At 35.0% G+C, this 25223-nt stretch overlaps 1 protein-coding gene across 1 annotated transcript in view; it reads left to right on the forward strand.

Moving 5' to 3' along the window:
• Positions 1-25223, forward strand: part of DACH2 (dachshund family transcription factor 2) — a 631698-nt gene that overhangs the window by 596795 nt on the left and 9680 nt on the right. The window contains exons 9-10 of the mRNA XM_065900209.1: positions 19165-19313; positions 19439-19586. Of these exons, the coding sequence (XP_065756281.1) occupies positions 19165-19313; positions 19439-19586 (297 nt within the window). The remainder of the gene's footprint in view (positions 1-19164; positions 19314-19438; positions 19587-25223) is intronic.

A 25223-nucleotide genomic window follows, 5' to 3' on the forward strand; every position in this document is an offset into this window, starting at 1 on the left:
CTATCCAGAAAGATTATCATTTAGAATAGGAGGAACATAAACAACAAGGATATACTGTATAGCACAGGGAACTATAGTCAACATCTTGTAATAACCTGTAATGTAAAATAATTTTAAAAAAGAATATAGATATATACACATATTTATGTATAACTGAATCACTTTGCTGTACACCTGAAACTAACACAATATTGTAAATCAACTGTACTTCAATTAAAAACAATAGAAGGAGAGATAAAAACTTCTCAGCCAAGCAAAAGCTAAAAGGGTTCAACAATACTAAACCTACCCTAAAAGAAATGTTGAAGGGTCATCTGTAAAGGGAAATGAAGTAAGAATCTATAGTAAAGGGAACATCTCACTAGAAAAGACAAGTATAAAGTAAGGATTGAAGATCACCCACTTAAATAGGCCAGTATGTAGATTAATAGACACAAAATTATAAAAGCAACTATAATCACAATAAACAGTGATGGGATAAATATGAAGATGTAAAATATGACATCAAAAACACAAAATGTATGTGGGGGGGGTAAAAAATATTGACCTCTTAGAATGTGTTTGAACTTAAATGCATTTATTTCTTTTGTCTTAGGAGACAAATCCAAAAACAAAAATTCTACAGTTTATGTCAAAAAGTGTTTTGCCTGTATTTTATTCTAGGAACTTTAGTGTTTTGGGTCTTATGTTTAGGTCTCTAATCAATTTTGAGTTTACTTTTGTATACGGTGTGAGGAAATTTTCTAATCTCATTCTTTTACATGTAGCTATCCAGTTTTCCCAGCGCCACTTAACTGAAGAGACAGTTTTTTCTCTATTGTATATTCTTGTCTCTTTTGTTGTAGATTAATTGACAATAAGTGTGTGGGTTTATGTCTGGGCTTTCAGTTACCTTCCATTGGTCTGTGTGTCTGTTTTTGTGCCAGTACCATGGTGTTTCAATTACTTTAGCTTTGTAGTATTGTCTGAGTTCAGGGACCATCATGCCTCCAGCTTTGCTCTTTTTTCCTTAAGATTGCTTTGCATGTTCAGCGTCTTTTGTGGTGCATATAAATTTTAGGATTATTTGTTCAGTTCTGTGAAAAATGTCATGGGTATTTTGATAGAAATTGTATTAAATCTGTAGATTGCTTTGAGTAGTATGTACATCTTAACAATATTTATACTTCTAATCCAAGATAATGGGATATATTTCCTTTTTTTTTGTACCATTATCAAGTTCCTTTATCATTGTCTTATAGTTTTCAGAGTATAAGTCTTTCACCACCTTGGTTAAGTTTATTCCTAGGTATTTTATTCTTTTTGGTGTGATCTTGTATTTTATTCTTGCTTTCTGTTTGTGATAGCATCTTATTAGTGTATAGAAAGCAACAGATATTAGTCTTGTGTCCTGAAACTTTACTAAATTATTAGTTCTAACACTTTCTTTGTAGATAGTTTAGAGTTTTCTTTATATAGTATCATATCATCTGCCAATAGTGACTGTTTCACTCCTTCCCTCCAGTTTTACGTATTCCCAGTTTTCATCCTTCTCCTTACCAATTTGGATGACTTTTATTTCTTTTTCTTGTCTGACTACAGCATCTAGGATATCCAATTTTGTGTTAAATAGAAGTAGAGAGAGTGGCATCTTTGACTTGTTCTTGATTTTAGAGGAAAGGATTTCAGGTTTTCACAGCTGAGTATGATGATAACTGTGAATGTGTCATTATTGGGCTTTATTATGCTGAGCTATATTCCCTCTATACCAACCTTGATGAGAATTTTTATCATGAATGGATGCTGAATTTTGTCAAATGCTTTTTCTGCATCTTTTGTAGTGATCATATAATTTTTTTGTGTGTGTGTGTGGTACACGGGCCTCTCACTGTTGTGGCCTCTCCTGCTGTGGAGCACAGGTCCTGGATGCACAGGCTCAGCAGCCACGGCTCATAGGCACAGCCGCTTCATGGCATGTAGGATCCTCCCAGGCCGGGGCATGAACCCGTGTCCCCTGCATCAACAGGCAGACTTCCAACCACTGCACCAACAGGGAAGCCCCGATCATATAATTTTTATACTCCATTTTGTTAATGTGGTATATTACATTGATAGATTTACAAGTATTGAAGCATTCTTGCATCCCTGGAATAAATCCCCCTTGATCATGGTGTATGACCCTTTTTATATATTGTTGGATTATTTTGCTAATATTTTGTTAAGGATTTTTGCATCTATAGTCATCAGACATATTAGAATGTAATTTTATTTTTTTGTAGTGTCTTTGTCTGGTTTTGGTATCAGGGTAATGGTAGCCTCATAGATTGAATTTGGGTGTGTTCCATCCTGTTCAATTTTTTAGAGTAGTTTGAAAAGTATAGGTACTAGCTTTTCTTTATATGCTTGGTAGAATTCCCCAGTGAAGCCATCTGTTCCTGGATTTTTGTGTGCTGGGATTTTTTTTTGTTTTTTTAAAAATAATTCAATTTCTCTACTAGTGATAGGTCTGTTCAAATTGTCCTTTTCTTCTTATTTCAGTCTTTGTAGGTTTTATGTTCTAGAAATTTTCCCATTTCTTGTATGTTGTCCAATTTCTTGGCATATAATTGTTCACAGTATTGTGTTATGATTTTTTGGTATCTCTCTGTTATCAGTTTTTATTTCTCCTCTTTCATTTCTTATTTTGTTTGCTTGGGCCCTTTCTTTTTTTTTTTTGTTTTTTTTCTTGATGAGCCTGGCTAAAGGTTTATCAATTTCATTTATCTTTCCAAAAAAAAAAAAAAAAAACAAGCTCTTGGCATCATTGATCTTTTCTATCATTTTAATCTCTATTTTATTTAATTTATTTATTTCCTATCCTGTCTTTAGTATTTTATTTATTTCCTCTCCAATCTTTATTATTTCCTTCCTTCTGCTGACTTTGGGTTTTGTTCTTCTTTTCCTAATTCCTTTAGGTGATAGGTTAGGTTGCTCATTTGAGATTTTTCTTGTTTCTTAAGTAAGCCTGTATTGCTATAAACTTCCCTGTTAGAACTGCTTTTGATGTGTCCCATAGATTTTTAAAATTTGTGTATTCTTTTGCATTTCATTCTTGAAGTACTTTCTGATTTCCTCTTTTATTTCTTCATTGAACCATTGTATTTTTATGTAACATGTTCTTTAGCCTCCACATGTTTGTGATTTTCCCATTTTTCTTTCTGTAATCGATTCTTAGTTTTATACTGTTGTGGTCAGAAAAATGCTTCATATATCTTCTAATTCTTAAATTTGTTGAGACTTGTTTTGTGGCCTAGCATGTAGTCTATCCTGGAGAATGTTCCTTGTGCACTTGAAAAGAATGTGTATTCTGCTGTTTTTATATGTAACGTCCTGTAGATATACATTAAGTTCAACTGGTCTATTGTTGCATTTAAGACTGTTGCCTTATTGATTTTCTGTCTGGATGATCTGTCCATTGATGTAAGCTGGGTGTTAAAATCCCCTATTATTATTGTTTTATTGTAAAATTTCCCTTTATATCTGTTAGTATTTGCTTTATATATTTAAGTGCTCCTGTATTGGGTGCATATATATTAATGGGTATAATATCCTCTTCTTGTGTTCATCCCTTTATCATTATATAATATTCTTCTTTGTCTTTTATTATAGATTTTGTTTTAAAGTCTATTGTTTTCTGATATCAGTATCATTATCGCTGCTTTCTTGTTTTTCTGTTTGCATGAGATATCTTTTTTCATCATGTCACTTTCAATATGTGTGTCTTTAGCTCTGAAGAGAGTCTCTTTTAAGCAGCATAGAGATGGGTCTTTTATTTATCCAATAAGCCACGCTATGTCTTTTGATTTATTCTGTTGACATTTAAAGTAATTATTGATAGGTATGTACTTATTGCCATTTTATTACTTGTTTTCCCATTGTTTTTCTAGTTCTTCTCTGTTCTTTTATTTTTCTTTTTGTTTCTTCTCTTGTGTTTTGATGATTTTCTTTAGTGGTATCCTAGTGTTCCTTTCTCTCTAGTTTTTGTGTATATGTTGAGTACCATGGGATTCATATATGTTGATCTATAACTGTATCTACCTGTTTTAAGAAGATAATCCTTTAAGTTCAAACACATTTTTAAAGATCAATGATTTTTACTCCTCTCCCCCACAGTTTGTGTTTTGATGTCATATTTTACCTCTTCGTGTTTATCCCTTTACTGATTATTGTACTCATAGTTAATTTTACAATATTTTGACTTTTAATTTTCACACTAGCTTCTTTAAATTGTAGATCCTCAGCCTTTACCATATATTTGCCTTTTTATAGTGGGGTTTTTACTTTCCTATGTATTTTTACTTTTTGTTATAGCCTTTTCTTTCTTTCTTTTTTTTTTTTTTCTTTAGGGAACATCTTTAACATTTCTTGTATGGTAGGTTTAACATTGATGAGCTCTTTTAGTTTTTGCTTGTCTGAGAAGTTCCTTGTCTCTCCTATCCTAAATGAACATCTTTCTGGGTAAAATATTCTAGCTTGCAGGATTTTCCCTTTCAGCACTTTAAATATATCATGCCACTTCCTACTGACTTGCAAAGTTTCTGCAGAAAATCAGCTGATAGCCTTATGGGAATTCCTTTGTGTATGACTCTTTGCCTTTCTTTTGCTGCCTTTAGAATTCTCTCTGTCACATTTGCCATTTTAATTGTGACATGGGTCTCTTTGGATTTATCTTGTTTGGAAATTCCTATGCTTCCTGTAGCTGGATATCTCTTTCCTTCTTTGGGTATGGGAAATTTTCAGCCATAATTTTATCAAATATATTTTCAATGCCCTTCTTTCTCTCTTCTCCTTCTGGGGAAACAGAATGTTAGTATGCTTGGTGTTATTCCAAGATTTTTTTTACTGTTCTCACCTTAACTTTTTTTTCCTTTTTGCTGTTCCCTTTGGATGATTTCCATTATTCTATCTTCCAGATCACTTATATGTTCTTGTGTATCACCTAGTCTGCTATTAATTCCTTCTAGTGTGTTTTCCATTTTAGTTATTGCATTTTTCAGTTCTGACTGGTTATGTTTTGTATTTTCTAGTTCCTTATTTAAATTCCTACTGTGTTTATCTATTCTTTTCTCTAATTCAGTTAGCATTCTTATTACTAGTGCATTGGATTATTTACCTGGTAAATTGTTTATTTCTGTTTCATTATTTGTTTTTTCAGGGTTGTTTTCTTGCTCTTTCAGTTGAAACCAATTCCTCTATTATCTTATTTTGCTTAACTTTCTCTGTCTTTATGAAATTAAGTAAAACAGATACCAGGATGAGGTCTTGAAGGGGTGTCCTTATACTGTCTGCTTGTGCCCAGTAACTTTAGACATGAACTTCAGTCATGTCTTTCCCCCAGGATGTCCTGGAAGCTATTACCTTGGTAAGAGGTGAAGCTGGAGATGAAGGGACTAGGGCCAGAGCCAGGCATGAGCTGGGGCTGCCCCTCTACTAAGCGGCTTCACTGCCCTATCAGGTGCAGGGTCAGGTCTCAAGTTGCTGGATCCGAAGCCCTGAGATTCGGGTCTGAGCTGACTCTGTTGCACTCAAGTGTGTTCTCTCTCCCTTCCCAGCCCTGGCACCCTTGTCCCTGAGGGGAGCAGTGCAAGAGCAAGAGATGTTCATGTGTGTTCTGGGCATTTCATTGTGCATGGCCTATGGCAGTCAAGCCACAGACAGAGGTCAGGGCTATTTCTGATGCACTGCCTGTGTAAGCACCAGCAATGGCTGCCCTGCCACACTAGATGCCTTTTTGGGTCTGAGCCCCCTTTGTCCCTCACAGCAAGTCTCTCCCCTTGGCCTCTGCTGCCTCCGCTCTGGTGTGGAACTGCACTGCAGGGTAGGCAGGGTCTGTGTGGGCTCTCAGCATGTGTCAGGTCTCAGGCTGTGGAAGTTCAGCCACAAACAGATGTCAGGGCTGCTACCAATGTACTCCCTATATAAGTACCAATAATGGCTGCCCTCACACTGCTCAGACACAACTTTGGATCTTAGCCAGTTCTGTTTCACAGCTGAGCTCTTTCCTTGGTCAGGCATCCCTTGCTCCAGTGTGGTTCTGTTTCACAGCTGAACTCTTTCCTTGGTCAGGCAGCCCTTTCTCCAGTGTGGAGCTACAATGTGAAGTAAGCATGGCTAGAGCTCTCTCATGGCTCAGGCTAGGGTGTATGCTGCTACGGTCACAGGAAACCAATCAGCCACCTGTGCAGTTTTAGCCTGCCCTCTATGCCCTGTTTCGTGAGCAAGCATATGTGTGTGTGCTCCTCACAAGCAGAGTTTAAGCTTCCCACAGCCCTCCTGTTGCTCTCACCAGGACTCTTCCTCTGACCAGCCAAGGGGGCCATCTTTCCTGTGTCGACCCCAGGACTGGGGTGCCCAGTATGTGACTTGAACTGCTCACTCCCCAGGGAGGATATCCACTTGCATAATCTCCCTTTCCCTCTGAATCCCCTCCCGAGGACACAGATTCCAACCTGATCACTTCTCTTCGCTTCCTCCCTTATCATGTGTGTATCTTTCTTTCAGCCTTGCTTGTACAGGAGTCCTCCTCCCAGTTTCCAGTTAGTTTTCATTGAAAAGTGTTCCACTTGTAGATATATGTGTGATGTGTTTGTGGGGGAAAGTGAGTTTCATATCCTGTTACTGAACCATGTTTGTGGGGGAAAGTGAGTTCCACATCCTGTTACTGAACCATTTTGATCTCCTTCCCCTCCTTTTACGTGTCTTGAATGTTAGGGAAGAATACACACACACATATGCATACACACATACACTTAACATTTCTTGTTCACAAATATGGAAATGAAATCTATGAGGCCTGAACAGAGGCAACATGTAACAGTGAAGAACTTAATTTTTAAATAATTCTAAGATTTTCTTAAAAAAATGAAAAAGCATAAAAACAAAAACATATATTCCAAAATTCAATTCCCCAAATCCAGAATTTAGGACTTGACTGTCTTTGCTTCTAAGTTAAACTCTAAGTAAACTACCATGAAGAGTGCATAGGTCATTTTTCCCTACTTTGACTCATTTCAACTTTACAAAAATACACAGCACACTGAGTATGTAAAATGTCATTTTTCTTTGCTAAATTATAGTCATCAAACAATACCTCATGCAGAAATAGTAAAAGCTATGCTGAAGGAAAATGCATTTTTTGCCTTCGTTTTGGTAAATGTATTGTAATATTGCAAATTGGCAGCCAGATTATTCATTATCATATTAGCATACATATTGCAATGCACTTAAAATCTTTTAAAATTAATGAACAAGGCTTGTGAAAAATCAAGGAAATTATAAAGAGTTTGAGCTGTAGTGTATAAGAAGACCTATTCTATTCTAGCTCTTAAAATTATTTAAACAAGTGTTTTGGGAAGCCATTGCCTTTATAAGGTTTTTAAGATATTTACAAGCAAAACATTTTTCCCTGTGATAGAACTTTTCAAAGTACTAAGATATCATGGAGAAATATATTTTCTAACAATTTTATGGCTCCCTAGATACATTCTCTACAAGTGTTGTACCTGCTTGGACACAAACAGTATTACAAAAAGGCCATGTCATTTGAAAAGGGTATACAGCTTTGAAAGGGTATATGCAACATACTAATGGGAATGCCAGTATCATTAGTGTAATACAGTTTTAAGACGTGTCTTTTATTATAGTGGACTTGAGTAATTTGTTCCTGTCTTATATCTCTATTTTATTAGAGGCATTTTACATCTGTGGAAATACTACTACTGTGTGTCTTTACTTCTTGGCTTCAGAGGATGGCATTGGATATGCTATTTAAGAAGTCTAAGCAGGGAAAGACATAACAGCAGAATTATCCTTTATAAAATGTTTTATTTCATTGAAAAGTAAATAATAAATATTATCTGGGACCTGAAAATTCAGCCTCCATATACTTTAAATGTTTGGAAGGGCTTACAAAGTTTAAAAAGCTATGAGGTGTTGTTAATAGAATTTTGCTAACCATAGAGCCCACTTTCTAGGCAAATGGAAAAGGTAACACATATTATAAGTATCCAGATAAGAAAGTATCTCATGGGATGTTGTAAGCAATAAATATACATTAATGTCTAAACTTGAATAGCATATTGTGTTGCCTTTACCCTCTGAAAGTTTTTCTTAAAGCATCAGATATTCTCACAGACAGTGTTAAATTAGATCTGATGGTTACTTGGGTTATTAGTACATTCTCCCAAGAAACTGTAACACAGATTTTTCTTGACAATCACAGGCTAACTATAGCACATTTCACTATCTGTTAATACAGGTGTTTTAACTGAAGGTGGGATGGAATCCATTGTCAGTAACCAAAAGTAGGAAGTGATTTCAATATTGTATAAAAATATGGTATTTTCATACTGGAAAATTGCCAAGTGGGAACTGAATAATGGCTGGGAGGTGACAATGGACCCAGGGGCAGTAAGCAAAATGATTTTCCCTAGTGGTCAATTCAGATTAGGAAAATGACAATCTCTGAAGGAACTGGATGAATACAGCTGCTCAGGGGATGGAGCCGTGTTCCTTAAAGCCATCCAAAGCAAATGTGAAGACATGTGAAGGTCAAATGCAGAAATGGCTAATATATGGTACTAAAATGAATATAATTTCATTGGAATCGAATGTTGTAATGTTGCTCTTTAAAGCACTTTATCCAAATAAGTGAATCATAAAAGAAAACAATTTCATAGAATTGGAATCTAGAACAGAAAGTTTGGGCAATATATTCAAGTCTGATTACAACACATTCATAATGCAAGATATTAGGTATTATTTCTTAATTTCTTTTTTTTTCTGTTTATTCTCACTACATGATTTCTCTGTCTGAGTTCATAATATTTTAAACATTCATAGAAATAGAAAATATTAGAGAACTGCATTTAATATTAACTGTTTGTTTTTGTTGGGCTTTGTGCAAAGTGAATCTTAAAAATATAATTTTTCCTCAAAAGAAATATCATTGATATATCATTGATTATGAGTGTTATGAGTATGTATTAGGTTGAGATCAGATAAGGAAAGAAAAAGGAGAAAATCAGAGGGACCTAAACTGTCACTGGAAGTTGAGATCTGAGAAATTACCTGAAAAGTTCTGATCAGTTTGTGCAGTATTATAGTAATTTTGATCACCCAAACACTTATTCGCTTTGTTTCACGCTTTGAATATATATAGTAAATATATATATATTTGCAGGCTATTAAAAACATCAAACTCTATTTTGTCTGCATAGGCCCAGTTTCAGCATAGACATAGTCTTATAATAATTCTAAATATTATATTCAGTGAACTTTTTAGATTTTTTATTCAGACTAGAGCTCTTATGATAGAAGGTGAAAAAAATCCTCAAGTACCAGGGTTATTAGTGAAAGTGAAAAATACCTGCAGTGTTTCGGCTTCAACATCTACCATTCCATATGGATCCATAAATATTTGTAACAGATAGTAGGTGAAGGAATTTCAATGTTAATAAAATAAGGCTGAATTTGGCAGGAATATTTAAGATAGATTTTTCCTTTTTTTTTTTTTTTTTTTTTTAGTAGAAAGCACACTTATTTTAAACTTGCAATTCTCCACGGGAATAAAAATGTAGCCTCAATTAAACTTAAGGGAAAAAATATGACTCAAATTATGTGAATCTAAAGTCTTCCAACTACCTTGGAACTAATCTGAGAGATTTTGGTTACAAAACTGCAAGTTTGTTTTTGTCTGGTTATTAGGAAAACAAAATACGATGCTACAAAATCTTAATTAATGGTAGCTATATTAACTAAATCTTTCAATCAATTTACCATAAGAAATTTAAAGAAAAAGAAATTTCATGGGCGAGTCAGTGTACATTTAGTTCAATCATTTTTCTTAAGCTTTCCATATTTAGAAGGCTAGCATAGTTTCAGATTTAGCCAATTTTTACTAAGGGCCTACTATATGCTAAGTACAGTGTTAGGTGCTTCCACGTTCGTTTTCTCATTTAAAACTCCCACAAGCACTCTGAAGTAGTTCTTCCTATTCTACAAATAGGGACACTGAAGTTTAGAGGTGTAACATTCGAAGACACAGAGATATTCAGTCATGTTCATTGTGTTTTAAGTAGAACAGCAGAATCATACATTTTAGTCAAAAGAAAGTTAAAATAAGAAATTGGGTGTATCTGGTGATTAATCTTTCAGTAACTATTGAAGTTACTGTGAATGATACATTTGTGAAAACTTTCCAATTGATTGAGATTTCTAATACAATTATTAGAGGAAATCACTACAACACTCTTCAATTTACAAATCTGTGAACTCATAATTTACACCACAATACCAGACACAACTTACTCAAGTAAGTGTTTCTGATAAAAGTCACTAAGTTAGATGTGAATATTGAAATAGAAGAGAGTAAAATTGAAACAAGCTCCACAGCCTAACTAGAAATGTAGATGAGGAAGAGGCAATGTTAAAACACAAAAGAAGTGCTTCCCTGGTGGCGCAGTGGTTGAGAGTCCGTCTGCCGATGCAGGGGACACGGGTTTGTTCCCCGGTCCAGGAAGATCCCACACGCCACGGAGCGGCTGGGCCCGTGAGCCATGGCTGCCGAGCCTGCGTGTCCGGAGACTGTGCTCCACAACGGGAGAGGCCACAGCAGTGAGAGGCCTGCGTAACGTAAAAAAAAAAAAACAAATGGCACACTAATTTGTTCTAGTGATGAAGTTTACCCCTCCCTGTTCCCTTGGTTATACCTTATGAATTATTTTATTATTATTATCATTTTACCAAAATCTTGTTCACCAGATGGTATAGGTGCTCATAGCAATAGACAATATCTAAAACTAGCATTGTGCATTTGGTGAAGGTTGTTGAATTGAGCATTATTAATAGATACCTGCTTCTTTGATAAAACTTCAGAGGTTTCCAAAGGAGAAGCAAGAGTTTTGATGGTCTTAATGCCGACATTACACAGAAAATGAAAACTGAAAATTGCAGTGCTTTGCTCTAATAATTAACATTTATTTTAAAGAAAATTCAGCTTTGTAAAATAATTAAATTAAATTATCAGTGTCATTTTGAACTGGCTAGGTTTACAATAGTGTAGTCATTATGATTCCAAAACTCAACTATTAGAAAAACTTTTAATTTTTTTCTATTATAAAAATATGGTGCCTCAGTGCCTCAATTTTTTATTTCCTAGCTGAAACAGAAAAATCAGTATATATTCTCACCAATGTGTGTGCATGCATGTTTGTGTGTCTGACAGAGACAGAGACAGAGACAGAAGAGAAGAGAAGAGAAGAGAGAGATAATTAATGAATAAAAGAATGTTCTCAATTTTATATCATTGGTACTGTGGAAACATCAAAAATATAAATATTCACAGACTATAAGCAGGTATAATTGCAGAGTTATTAGTGAGCATATAAATATAAATGTCAAACCTGTATAATTATCTACATATTCCTCATTACAGAGTTTATAGGAGGTGACAAATTATAAACTGTTATATAGACTGTTCTTGCCAAGTTCTCCATGACAGTATCATTCTGATTTTAAATCATCTTTAATTTTTAATCTTAACCCTACCAAAATACCCACTTTCCATCTTTCATGGATACAAAGAAATAGTACTCAAGTTGCTTATGTTAAATTCATTCTTGGAAAAGTATTTTGCTTTTACCTGTATAGACTCACTGATATTTTTTTTTTTACTGTTTTGTTTCCTGATTCTATGCTGCAAATAGGTTCCATTATACATTTTTTTTTCAGTGCAATGTAAATTGGTTTTCAGAATCTCTAGGTCTGTAGAACAGGCTAGTTGATGTATCTCTATGCAATTTTTTGAAGCTGTGAAAATACGTACTTAAAATTAGGTAACATTTTGAAATTTCTTAAAATGGCAAAGACAACTATTTTAAAAAGGTACTATAATAGGAAGCAATATTAATCATCTTTAAATGTAGCAAAATTTGCTTTTATATAGCTCAGTGGTTTCTCAAACTGTGGTCCCCACACCAGGAACATGAAACATCAACTGGGCACTTAGGAATTCCAGTTGCTAGGCCCTATCCTAGACCTACTGAATCAGAAACTTTGGAAGTTGGGAATGATTTTTTTAAAGACCTTCAGGACACTCTGATGTATGATAAAGTTTAAGAACCACTGATGTTAAGGTACTTGATGAATAACTTGCTCCCTTGTACCTTCTACTGATCCACTCTACTCAGATATGTTAACTAAGTCCAAAAAAACTTAGTGATTTTAAAGTTAGCACCTGAACTGCCAGGTCAAAGCAATAAATTTCTCTTCCTGATTTGTGCCAGATTAAGGAGAAAGCTTTCTTCCCTGGTTGATGGAAAGGATTGCACATTTCCCAGCAGGGAAGCAAAATGAAAAATCTGCCTTACAGCCTCTGCAGTTAGCTAGATAACTGAACCCCTAGTAAGGGTAAAAGCGGGGTTATATTAGAACCATGAGACCATTTTACAGATAAACCAGGGCAATGAAATATTGTCCCCTGGAAGGGTAAGCTGATTGATGGAAATATGTGCACTCTCCCTCATTTTTACTAAACACATCTCTAAAACATCAGCTTCCTTCCCACTTTACCTCTATGCCCACTCCTGCCTCCTGTTTGCCAATTTCTAGTGTAAACTCTTACATACTAACTTTTCACTCATTTAATGTTCTTCTCTCTGCAGCCTTTTTCACAGAGGTAGCCAGGCTTGTTTTCTGGAGAAGGGACTTGTACATGTCTCTGGTGCTGTTTGGTTGTTTATATTAGAAATTCTTGTCTGTCTTGCAGTTTTTAGATGAAATTCTAGTCTCTGTATGAAACTTCTTTCTATTCCAAGTCCCCAGCCGTTTTCTATTTCTAAGCTCTAGAAAATACAGATGTACTTCAAAAATATCAGTCAAGTTTGCTTTATCTTTGATGCAATAATACATCATCTCAAAGATGATAAGAAAGTATGTGTACGGGCCAGAAAGATTTATACTTTTACTATCTTTAGTCCTCAAAGGACTATGATATGCAGACAGGTTAAATAAATATACAATAGTCATCCTTTAATAACTATATCAATTAATTTTCAAAATTGTAATATTTCAGTTTATCACAATATCTGTAGACTATAGTAATCATTTATTTTATTGGAAAGGCTAAGAGTTGATAGGTAACTCTTTACCTCGATCCCCTCTTTCTTCCTTGCTTTCACCACATACTTGTAAAAAACTTAAAATTACATATTCATGTATTTATATAATTTTACCTTTTTGGAATAAAAAAATGGGATCAGTCTGATAATCAGGAATCTTACCTCATGCTTTAAGATTATTGGTACAGGGGCTTCCCTGGTGGTGCAGTGGTTGAGAGTCTGCCTGCCAATGCAGGAGACACTGGTTCGTGCCCCGGTCCGGGAAGATCCCACGTGCCGCGGAGCGGCTGGGCCCATGAGCCATGGCCGCTGGCCCGCGTACCACAAAAAAAAAAAAAAAAAAAAAAAAAAAAAAAAAAAAGATTATTGGTACATATCTAAAGTCATTACAATTGTTGAAGACCCTAGACAGTTACTATTCTAAATACCGAGAAGATAGCAATGGGAAATAAAAAACAGGAAAAGTCCCCACTTTCATGGAGAGTATATTGTAGTAAAATGAAACGTAACAAAAATAGTGAATAAATAAGTTATATTGTATATTAAGTGGTGATAAATTTTATAGAAAAATTCATGTTAAGGGGATGGAAATAAGGGTGCAGGCTGCAGTGTTAAATAATGTTTGGTGTAAGTTTCACTAATAAGGTGATAGTTGAGCAAAGAACTGAAGTCAGGAACCTGAAATTAAATGCACAAGAACTCTAAAATATACCTTGTAAAGTACTGTGTTAGTTCTACATCACTGATTTGATCTTATTGTCTTATTAAGCATATTAACTCTCTAGAAGTTTAGTACAGAAAGGGAGATCTAGTGAACTGTTCATTCATTGAGATTTTCCTATGTAATTTTGAAACAGCAGTTCTCAACCAGTATTGACGTTTGGGCCAGATAATTCTTTGGTGTGGATGGAGACAGAGGGCAGGGCATCCCTGGCCTCTACCATTAGATGCCAGTAGCACACACCCCTACCTCCTCAGTTTTGACAGTCAAAAATGTCTCCAGCCGCTGCCAGATGTCCTCTGGGCAGCAAAATTGCCCGCAGTTGAGAACTATTGACCTTGACTTAGGAAGACTCCTCAGACCTTTTATAACTGAGAAAGTAACATTAGCTTAATTTAGGGTGAAGCCAGGCTCATCCAGTTATTACCTAGAAGAGGATCTTTCCAACATGTCTTTCATGAGGTGTTAGTGGACACTTAGGTGGTCAAATATGTTACTATATTCTCTTCCACCCCTGGGAATTTTCAATTAACAATTTATTTAACAAACGTTTATATTGCATTTGCTTTGAGTAACTTTACAAATTTTAGCTTATTAATCTTTATAACAACTCTATAAGAGAGGTATTATTATTATCCTAACTTTACGGATGAGTAAATTGAGGCACAGAAAGATTAAGGAATTTTTCCAGGGGCTAGCAAATCATAGAGCAGGGTTGCAAACATAGGCAATCAGGCTCCAACATCTTATATTCTTTGTCACTATGCTCTCAGCTATCTAATTTAACATGAGACGTATGTTAATATTTAGAATTAACATTTTGAAGGCTCTGAGATATTCTGATTTAATGCATTTAGCCAATTTGGGGATCTAGTTTTTCTTTTCCAAATTTGATGATGGCAACACTTGAGTCATTGTTCAACTCAGACCATGAACACTTCCTCATATTCATGCAGGTCACATAATTTCACAGCAGTTGGTCATTTTGTTGTTATTGTTCCTCATTTTGGAAGAGGGAAGCAGGTGTCTTGCTTGTGCTGAATGTAATACTAATGACACCAACAAAGGAGAGTCCCCTGGGCCAACTTTATTTAGGGGAAAGCTCTTAAATCAAATAATGAAATATAATTTATTTGTTAAAGAATGAAAACTGATGACCTGGTAGGTGGCTGTATCTTTCCACTGCTGAGTGAGTCTGCTGTGTTCAGTTTCCATTCCTGTATTATAATCCTCAAAGCCCATGGGAAAGAGGAAAGACTTAACCCAATGTAAAGGTGGGAAAACAAGCACTAGAGTCATACAGAAAAGTTCCAGCATCCTTGACTTTAATTTTTAGGGGGACTTTCCCATCCTGAGCATTTACCATATGGTTTATCTTTTTTTTTCTACAAATACACTTGTCAACTTTTGTATCTATTCATCTGGGCCCTAGGTAAGAACTTAAAATTAAAAGCTTGTTCTCTAAATGGATTTCCAAGTGCTGTTACAAAGTATGGCAGGTTTAACAAACAAGTTCAATAAAAGCAGTCTCAAATTTGCTTCAATAAATTAAGAGGTTGCTTATACCCTCAGCTAGATAGCAGTTTTCCTATCTTTATCTTTTAGGTTATGCCATTGCTTCATATGTGTTGATAAAGATTTTAATATATACATTTTGAACACTAGCCTTTTAAATCAAAATGCTCCATCAAAACCCTTTCTCCCTGGATTACAAAGAGATGCTCTTATTTCACTGACAATCTGTATTTCTAGTACTTGCTTATATTTTATTTCATTGCCAATTAGGATTTCTCAATCCTACCTAATAAATTCCTACATAACAGTGCATCTATTCAAACTCTGAGGAAAATGTAGATGTCATTCAGATGTGAAAACTTATTACAAGATTGAAATAGATTTCTAATGCATTTATCATTCATTTTTGTAGCATGTGATTTAAATCAGAAAAAAAATGATGAATGGTTTGACAGTTTCCACTCATATACACCAAACATAATACACTTCGACTAGTTTTTGGCTATTATGGACCTTAACATGCAATGTGACCTTGGTCTGGAAAAGCATGTTTGGTTTGCACAGAAGCTTAATCGTAAGAAGTCATAAGTAGAATTCTTCTTCTTTATTGCCCTTTTCTAGGACTAGGAAATTTACAGCTTGTGGGACAGGTAAGATATGAACAATGGGCCAAAAAGAGTCCAGAGTTATCTCATCCGTGTGAAAACTGCTGCTGAAAATCGATGTGACCTCTGCTACACTGTCATCCCAATTCCCACCCTTTGTGTCCTATTTGTCTTTTGGTAGAAGCTTAGATCTGTGTGCTGTCTCTATGTGTCTCTCTTGGGCCAGATTATCAAAATGAATCATTGCCTGCATACCTCTTATATTTCTATTTATTTTCCTGGAGTTGACTAGGTCTGATGAAATATGATTCTTCTTGCATTTGATCCTCACTGCAGCAAGCAGCACCTAATTCAGCTGTGTCTATCTCTTTAAAGAAGAGTAATACTATTTTGAAACTTCAGTCTTCTATATAGCAACATTAGAAACCATAGACCATACAACCTGTCTTCATAGTCAATAGTAATCTTACTTTCAGCCAATTTAATGACATTTCATTCATCTCCGTATAGAAGACTTCAGATGATTTTAATGTAGTTCCAATTTTGTTTTATGCATACCTAACATATTGCTTTCGTTTTCAGGTATTTTGTTTGTAGAATACCCTGATCACTGAGGTTACATGTGTGTGTAGAGTGATACATGACAAAGAATCCATAATTTTAAGAAGTCTCCCATAATGCAAAATATTTATTCAAGAGAATCATTATATTATCTCGGAATCAGCAAGAAGTCAATGTTCTCACTTTGTGGTGGTTTATTTTGTAAAAATAGATCTTCCAGGCTACATAAATTCATCTTTAAGATTTATAAACATAAATATAAAGATGTTGAACCTCCCCAATTATTATTAATATTGATAGATCAAAATGAAGTCATTCTACCTATCCACTTAATGCACTCATGTGCAGAAGACAAAATACTAGCTAAATACAGACTTCAAGTAACACAAATAAAGCAAAATATTGCTTCGTTAGCTGTTGAGAAATATCCCTTAGAGACATTAGAGCTGCTGCCTAAGACATATTTTAGAACTTATATTTTTAATGAGATATTTCCAAATGTTCAAACCTTGTACTTGAAATAGGTCACAGAACATGTACTCACTCCCTCTGGAATACTTTGCCTCTTCCAAAACTACTACTGACAAAGAAGGAAAGGAAGGAAGGAGGGAGGGAGGGAGGAAGGAAGGAAGGAAGGAAGGAAGGAAGGAAGGAAGGAAGGAAGGAAGGAAGACATGTTCTATAAGAGGTTAGGGTTAATTTTACAAGCAAGTTGCATTTATGATCAAAATATTATTTGTAAGTTGTACTAAAAAACAATTCCTGGGAATACGTTCATTATAGTTTCCTGTGCTAAAAGAAAATTAGCAGGCTATTTTTTGCATACTATTGAATTCTTTAAAACTGATAAACAAATACATTTTGTATTCAAATAAGGTGAAACCATTGATTCTCTAAAACAATCATTAGCATTTTTATCCCTATAGGTTTTAGAAAATTAGAAATTGTAAAGGTGATCTCTATCAAGAGTATTTCATTCAGAGATAATGCTATCCCATTAAGTAATCTCACAGAAGTTCCAGCAATTGTATGCCACAGCTTCCCACAAAAGAAATCCCACAGCAAACCATGATGGCTGTGAAATCAATAGGGCTCAAGACTCTGCTCACTAAATATATAGGCTGCTTGCAATTGAAAAATGAGTTCTAACTGTATGACAAATCCATATTCCTATCCCTACAAAGACTAGACCAATAGCTAGATTTTTGTTTTCAAACCATGTGAAAATTGGTTAGGTCTAGATTCAAGCCTAATTTTTTCCTGAATGAGTCTCAAAATATATGGGGTCGCTGAAAATTTTTATGACCAGAGAGATACATATTTTCAAACATTGCTTGTGCTCAGTTACTGGTGAGTAGAGTAATTTTGTTTGAGGTGCTGTGATCAACTCATTGTGCACTGCTATTGAAGCCATTTAAGAATGCCAGGGTTTGTTTGGCTACATTCCAAGATTACCTCTGTAGCAGTTTATCTTTACATATATCAAAAAGGCCCCAATTCCTAATTACAGAGGAAACTTTGCTATCTGGTTCATAAATCTCACAAAGATTTTCAACCAGAATTCAAGTATATAGCCAAGTAGTTAACTTCTCAAAGTAAGAGGAGATTCCTTTTGTAATTAGATGTATCTGTGCAAAACAAATCTGAAATATCTTATTAGACAAAAATTCTATTGGTGTCTCTTCATATGAAGCTAAGAGGGAATCTCATGAAAGTAATTAGTGTGTGGGAGAAGTTAATATAAAATATAAGGGGAGATAATATACACTTTGTGGTTTTACACATAGATGGTTATTTTTTTCATAAGAAATAGTCTTCAAAATAAAAGGTAACACTGAAAACAATCCAGATGCCAAACTAGTGAATGATTAAACAGACAGTCATGTATCCATGCAATAGAAAACTTTTCAGCAATAAAAAGGAAAAAAACACTGATACATGCCACAACATGTATGAACCTCAAAAACATTATGCTAAGTGAAAGAAGACAAACACAAAAGATCACTTACGATATGAATCTATTTATGTAAATATCCAGAAAAGGCAATCCCATAGAGACAAAAAGTAGATTAGTGGTTGCCAGGAGCTGGGAATGGGAAAGGAGATTAATTGTAAATGGGCATGAGGGGTATTTTGGGGGTGATTGAGGTGTTCTAAAATAGATTTTTGGTAATGGTTGTACGATTCTGTAAATTTACTAAAACTCATCGATGCATACAATTAAAATAGATGAATTTTATTATATGTAAGTTATACTTCAATAAAGGTGTTAAAATATGGAGATGATAGATATAGATAGATTTAAAGAGAAAAAATAAAAAGCAATTAGTGTTTTACCAGGAAGTGATCTGATTATTTAATTTATATATATTAATAAGCATGTCAAATTTGTTTCTCCAAATTTTATGCCAATTAGCAGTAAATGTTGGTTCATTTTTCACTGATTCTTTACTGAAACATTTATTTTGAGAAATGAGAGGCAGCTGGGAAATAGGTATAAATTCCAGTTATGAGTTTTCCATCATTTAGCTTTAGAAACAAAATCTTTATAGAGATAAAGGAAACATAGTGAAAATTTTGAGCTGTTAGTTTATGAACCTTCTGATATTAATTTTGTTTCTTGCAGAAGAGGTACCCGTTCAAATTCCAATGATGAAGTCACCCCTGGACAAGATCCAATTGACTCCTGGGCAGGCATTGCCTCCTGGATTCCCTGGACCATTCATTTTTGCTGATAGTCTGTCCTCTGTGGAGACTCTGTTGACCAACATTCAGGTCAACAATATTTCTATAAACAAAATAAATGTAATACAAGACATTAGCACCTACATAAATTATTTCATATTTGAGAAATTAAAACAGATAAGATGAACTGCATGTCATTTGCTGTATTTTGACAGGGCCTACTGAAAGTGGCTTTGGATAATGCTCACATCCAAGAGAAGCAGACTCAACAAGAAAAAAAGGAACTGAGAATGGAGCTCTATAGAGAGAGAGAAATTAGAGAAAACCTTGAAAGACAACTCGCAGTTGAGCTTCAAAGCAGAAGTAAGTTTAACAAGTTCAATATAAGTGAATAAGGTAAGATTGTGTTGGAGATATTTTCAGCAGTAATAGAAATATTCTCAGGGATAGCCAGGAACTGCTGAAAACAAATGACAAGCTAAGAATCAAATACTGTGTGCAGTCCACAAGGTAAGAAGTTTACACTATTTCTCTTTGTAATTAAACATAATGAACAAGATCTACACTTCATTTTTGGAAACATGAATATTCTTAGTTCTCTCAAAATTTCACAAAACACTCCTGGATATATATATATATATATATATATATATATATATATATATATATATATATATATATATATACATATATATATATATTCAAACAATTCCTTATGTATTAAATGCTTACTCTTTGCCAAGAACAATGTTAGATTCTGGTGTTAGAAGATAAAACTCAGTCCCTGTCCTTGAAAGATTTACATTTCAGAGGACTAGCACAACCAACCAGCTAATTATAAGACAAAGTGGAAAGAACAATGATGTACATCATATATGTTTATATAGAGAGGGGGTAGTTAGCTCAGCTTGGCGGGGAATTGATGGTCAAAGAAGGTTTTCTGATGCTGACACTTGAACCTGAGTCTTGAAGAATCAGTAAGGCAAGAAAAGCATGAGAGTAAATGAGTGATCTGATCATTCTAGAACAATGAACATAGGCATGGAGGCAAGAAACCTCAAACATGGTCAAATATATACAGTATATTAATACCATGACTTTGAGTTTTATGAAGTGAATGTTAGGGAATAATGCATAACAAAAGTAGATGGTAAATTATAAAGGCCATTTTCTTTTTTTAACATCTTTATTGGAGAATAATTGTTTAACAATGGTGTTTAGTTTATGTTTATAACAAAGTGAATAAGCTATGCATATGCATATATCCCCATAGCTCCTCCCTCTTGCATCTTCCTCCCACCCTCCCTATCCCAACCCTCTAGGTGGTCACAAAGCACCAAGCTGATTTCCTTGTGCTATGTAGCTGCTTCCCACTAGCTACCTATTCTACTTTTGGTAGTATATATGTCAGTGCCACTCTCTCACTTTGTCCCAGCTTACCCTTCCCCCTCTCCGTGTCCTCAAGTTCATTCTCTACGTCTGCATCTGTATTCCAGTCCTGCACCTAGGTTCTTCAGAACATTTTTTTTAGACTCCATATATATGTGTTAGCATATGGTATTTGTTTTTCTCTTTCTGACTTACTTCACTCTGTATGACAGACGCTAGGTCCATCTGCCTCACTACAAATAACTCAGTTTTGTTTCTTTTTATGGCAGAGTAATACTCCATTGTATATATGTGCCACATCTTCTTTATCCACTCATCTGTCAATGGACACTTAAGTTGCTTCCATGTCCTGGCTATCGTAAATAGAGCTGCAATGAACATAGTGGTACATGATTCTTTTTAAATTATGGTTTTCTCAGGGTATATGCCCAGGACTGGGATTGCTGGGTGGTATGGTAGTTCTATTTTTAGTATTTTAAGAAACTTCCATACTGTTCTCCATAGTGGCTGTATCAATTTACATTCCCACCAATAGTGCAAGAGGGTTCCCTTTTCTTCACACCCTCTCCAGAATTTATTTTTTGTAGATTTTTTGATGATGACCATTCTTATTGGTGTGAGGTGATACCTCATTGTAGTTTTGATTTGCATTTCTCTAATGATTAGTGATGCTGAACATCCTTTCATGTGTTTGTTGGAAATCTGTATATCTTTGGAGAAATGTCTATTTAGGTCTTCTGCCCATTTTTGGATTAGGTTGTTTGTTTTTCTGATATTGAGCTGCATGAGCTGCTTGTAAATTTTGGAGATTAATCCTTTGTCAGTTGCATCTTTTTCAAATATTTTCTCCATTCTGAGCATTGTTGTTTCATCTTGTTTATGGTTTCCCTTGCTGTGAAAAAGCTTGGAAGTTTTGTTAGGTCCCATTTGTTTATTTTTGTTTTTATTTCCGTTTCTCTAGGGGGTGGGTTAAAAAGGATCTTTCTGTGATTTATGTTATAGAGTGTTCTGCCTATGTTTTCCCCTAAGAGTTTTAGTGTCTGGCCTTACATTTAGGTCTTTAATCATTTTGAGATTCTTTTTGTGTACAGTGTTAGGGAGTGTTCTAATTTCATTCTTTTAGATGTAGCTGTCCAGTTTTCCCAGGACAACTTATTTAAGAGGCTCTCTTTCCTCCATTGTATATTCTGCCTCCTTTATCAAAAATAAGGTGACCATATGTGCGTGGATTTATGCCTGGGCTTTCTATCCCGTTCCATTTGTCTATATTTCTGTTTTTGAGCCAGTACCATAATGTCTTGATTACTGTAGCTTTGTAGTATAGTCTGAAGTCAAGGAGCCTGATTACTCAAGCGCCACTTTTTTTCTCAAGATTGCTTTCACTATTCAGTGTCTCTTGTGTTTCCATACAAATTGTGAAATTTTTTTTCTAGTTTTTTGGAAATGCCATTAGTAGCTTGACAGGGATTGCATTGAATCTATAGATTGTTTTGTGTAGTAGAGTCATTTTCACAATGTTGATTCTTCCAATACAAGAAAATGTATATCTCTCCTTCAGTTTTTATCATCTTTAATTTCTTGTGTCAGTCTCTTATAGTTTCTGCATACAGGTTTTTGTCTCCTTAGGTAGCTTTATTCCTAGGTATTTTATTATTTTTGTTGCAGTATTAAATGGGAGTGTTTCCTTAATTTCTCTTTCAGATTTTTCATCATTAGTGTATAGGAATGCAAGAGATATCTGTGCATTAATTTTGTATCCTGCTACTTTACTAAATTCACTGATTACCTCTAGTAGTTTTCAGGTAGCGTCTTTAGGATTCTTTATGTATAATATATCATCTGCAAACAGTGACAGTTTTACTTATTTTCCAATTTGGATTCCTTTTATCTCTGTTTCTTCTATGATTGCTGTGGCTAAAACTTCAAAAAGTATGTTGAATAACAGTGGTGAGAGTGGGCAACCTTTTCTTGTTCCTGATCTTAGTGGGAATGGTTTCAGTTTTTCACCATTTAGAACGATGTTGGCTGTGGGTTTGTCAACTATGGCCTTTATTATGTTGAGGTAAATTCCCTCCATGTCTACTTTCTGCAGGGTTTTTATAATAAAAGGGTGTTAAATTTTGTTGAAAGCTTTTTCTGCATGTATTGAGATGATCATGTGGCTTTTATCCTTCAATTTGTTACTGTGGTATATCACATTGATTAATGTGCATATATTGATTAATCCTTGCATTCCTGGGATAAAGCCCCCTTGATCATGGTGTATGATCCTTTTAATGTGCTGTTGGATTCTATTTGCTAGTATTTTGTTGAGGATTTTTGCATCTATATTCATCAGTGATATTGGCCTGTAGTGTTCTTTCTTTGCGACATCGTTGTTTGGTTTTGGTATCAGGGTGATGGTGGCCTCATAGAATGAGTTTGGGAGTTTTCTTCCCTCTGCTATATTTGGAAGAGTTTGAGAAGGATAGGTATTAGCTCTTCTCTAAATGTTTGACAGAATTCGCCTGTGAAGCCACCTGGTCCTGGGCTTTTGTTTGTTGGAAGATTTTAGCACAGTCTCAATTTCAGTGCTTGTGATTAGTCTGTTTATATTTTCAATTTCTTCCATGTTCCGTCTCGGAAGGTTGTGCTTTTGTAAGAATTTGTCCATTTCTTCCAGGTTGTCCATTTTGTTGGCATATAGTTGCTTATAGTAATCTCTCATGATCCTTTGTATTTCTGGAGTGTCAGTTGTTACTTCTCCTTTCCCATTTCTAATTCTATTGATTTGAGTCTTCTCCCTTTTTTTTCCTGATGAGTCTGGCTAATGGTTTATCAATAGTTTTAGTCTTCTCAAAGAATCAGCTTTTAGTTTTATTGATCTTTGTTATTGTTTCCTTCATTTCTTTTTCATTTATTTCTGATCTGATCTTTATGATTTCTTTCCTTCTTCTAACTTTGTTTTGTTTTTGTTTTGTTTTGTTTTGTTCGTTCTCTAATTGCTTTAGGTGTAAGGTTAGCTTTTGCTTGTCTATAAATGTTTTAATTTCTCCATCAAATCTGAATATGATACTTGCTGGGTAGAGTAATCTTGGTTGTAGGTTTTTCCCATTCATCACTTTAAATATGTCCTTCCACTCCCTTTTGGCTTCCAGACTTTCTGATGAAAGATCAGCTCTTAACCTTATGGGGATTCCCTTGTATGTTATTTGTTGTTTTACCCTTGCTGCTTTTAATCTTTTTTCCTTGTATTTAATTTTTGAAAGGTTGATTAATATGCTTCTTGGCATGTTTCTCCTAGGATTTATGCTGTATGAGACTCTCTGTGCTTCTTGGACTTTATTGACTATTTCCTTCCCATATTAGGGAAGTTTTAATCTATAATCTCTTCAAATATTTTCTCAGTCCATTTATTTTTCTCTTCTTCTTCTGGGACCCATGTAATTCAAATGTTGGTGCATGTAACATTGTCCCAGATGACTTTGAGACTGTCTTCAATTCTTTCCATTCTTTTTTCTTTATTCTGCTCTGCAGTAGTTATTTCCAATAGTTTATCTTACAGGTCACTTATCTGTTCTTCTGCCTCAATTCTTCTGCTATTGATTTCTTCTAGAGAATTTTTAATTTCATTTATTCTGTTGTTCATCATTGTTTGCTCTTTAGTTCTTCTAGGTCCTTGTTAAATATTTCTTTTATTTTCTCCATTCTATTTCCAAGACTTTTGATCATCTTTACTATCATTACCCTGAATTCTTTTCCAAGTAGACTGCCTATTTCCTCTTCATTTGTTTGATCTGGTGGGTTTTTACTTTACCCCTTCATCAGCTGTGTGTTTCTGTCTTCTCATTTTGCTTAACTTACTGTGTTTGGGGTCTCCTTTTCACTGACTGCAGGTTTGTAGTTCCCATTGTTTTTGGTGTCTGCCTCCAGTGGCTAAGGTTGGTTCAGTGGGTTGTGCAGGCTTCCTAGTGGAGGGGCTTAGTGCCTGTTTTCTGGTGGATGAGGCTGGATCTTGTCTTTCTGGTGGGCAGGACTGTGTCCGGTGGTGTGTTTTGGGGTGTCTCTGTCCTTATTATGATTTTAGGCAGCCTCTCTGCTAATAGGTGGGGTTGTGTTCCTGTCTTGCTGGTTGTTTGGCATAGGGTGTCCAGCACTGTAGCTTGCTGGTCATTGAGTGGATCTGGGTCTTAGCATTGAGATGTAGATCTCTGGGAGAGCTTCTGCCGTTTGATATTATGTGGAGGTAGGAGGTCTCTGATGGACCAATGTCCTGATCTTGGCTGTCCCTTTGTGCCCAGAGCACCAAGACCCTGTCAGCCACATGGCTCAGAAGAAAAGTTAAGAAAAAAGAAAGAAAGAAAGAAAAAAGTAACATAAAAAAAATTAAAAAGTAAAAAAAAGAGAAAAAAATAAGAAAGAAAGTAGCAGCCAAACCAAAAAGCAAATCCACCAATGATAAAAAGCACTAAAAACTATACTATAAACAAAAGAAAACAAACAAAAAAAGGGACATACAGATCTCTAGGACAAATGTAAAAGCAAAGTTATACAGACAAAATCACACAAAGAAGCATGCACATACACACTCACAAAAAGTGAAAAAGGAAAACAATATATATATCATTGCTC

This window comes from Phocoena phocoena, chromosome X, assembly GCF_963924675.1.
Source record: "Phocoena phocoena chromosome X, mPhoPho1.1, whole genome shotgun sequence".
Lineage (NCBI taxonomy): Eukaryota > Metazoa > Chordata > Mammalia > Artiodactyla > Phocoenidae > Phocoena > Phocoena phocoena.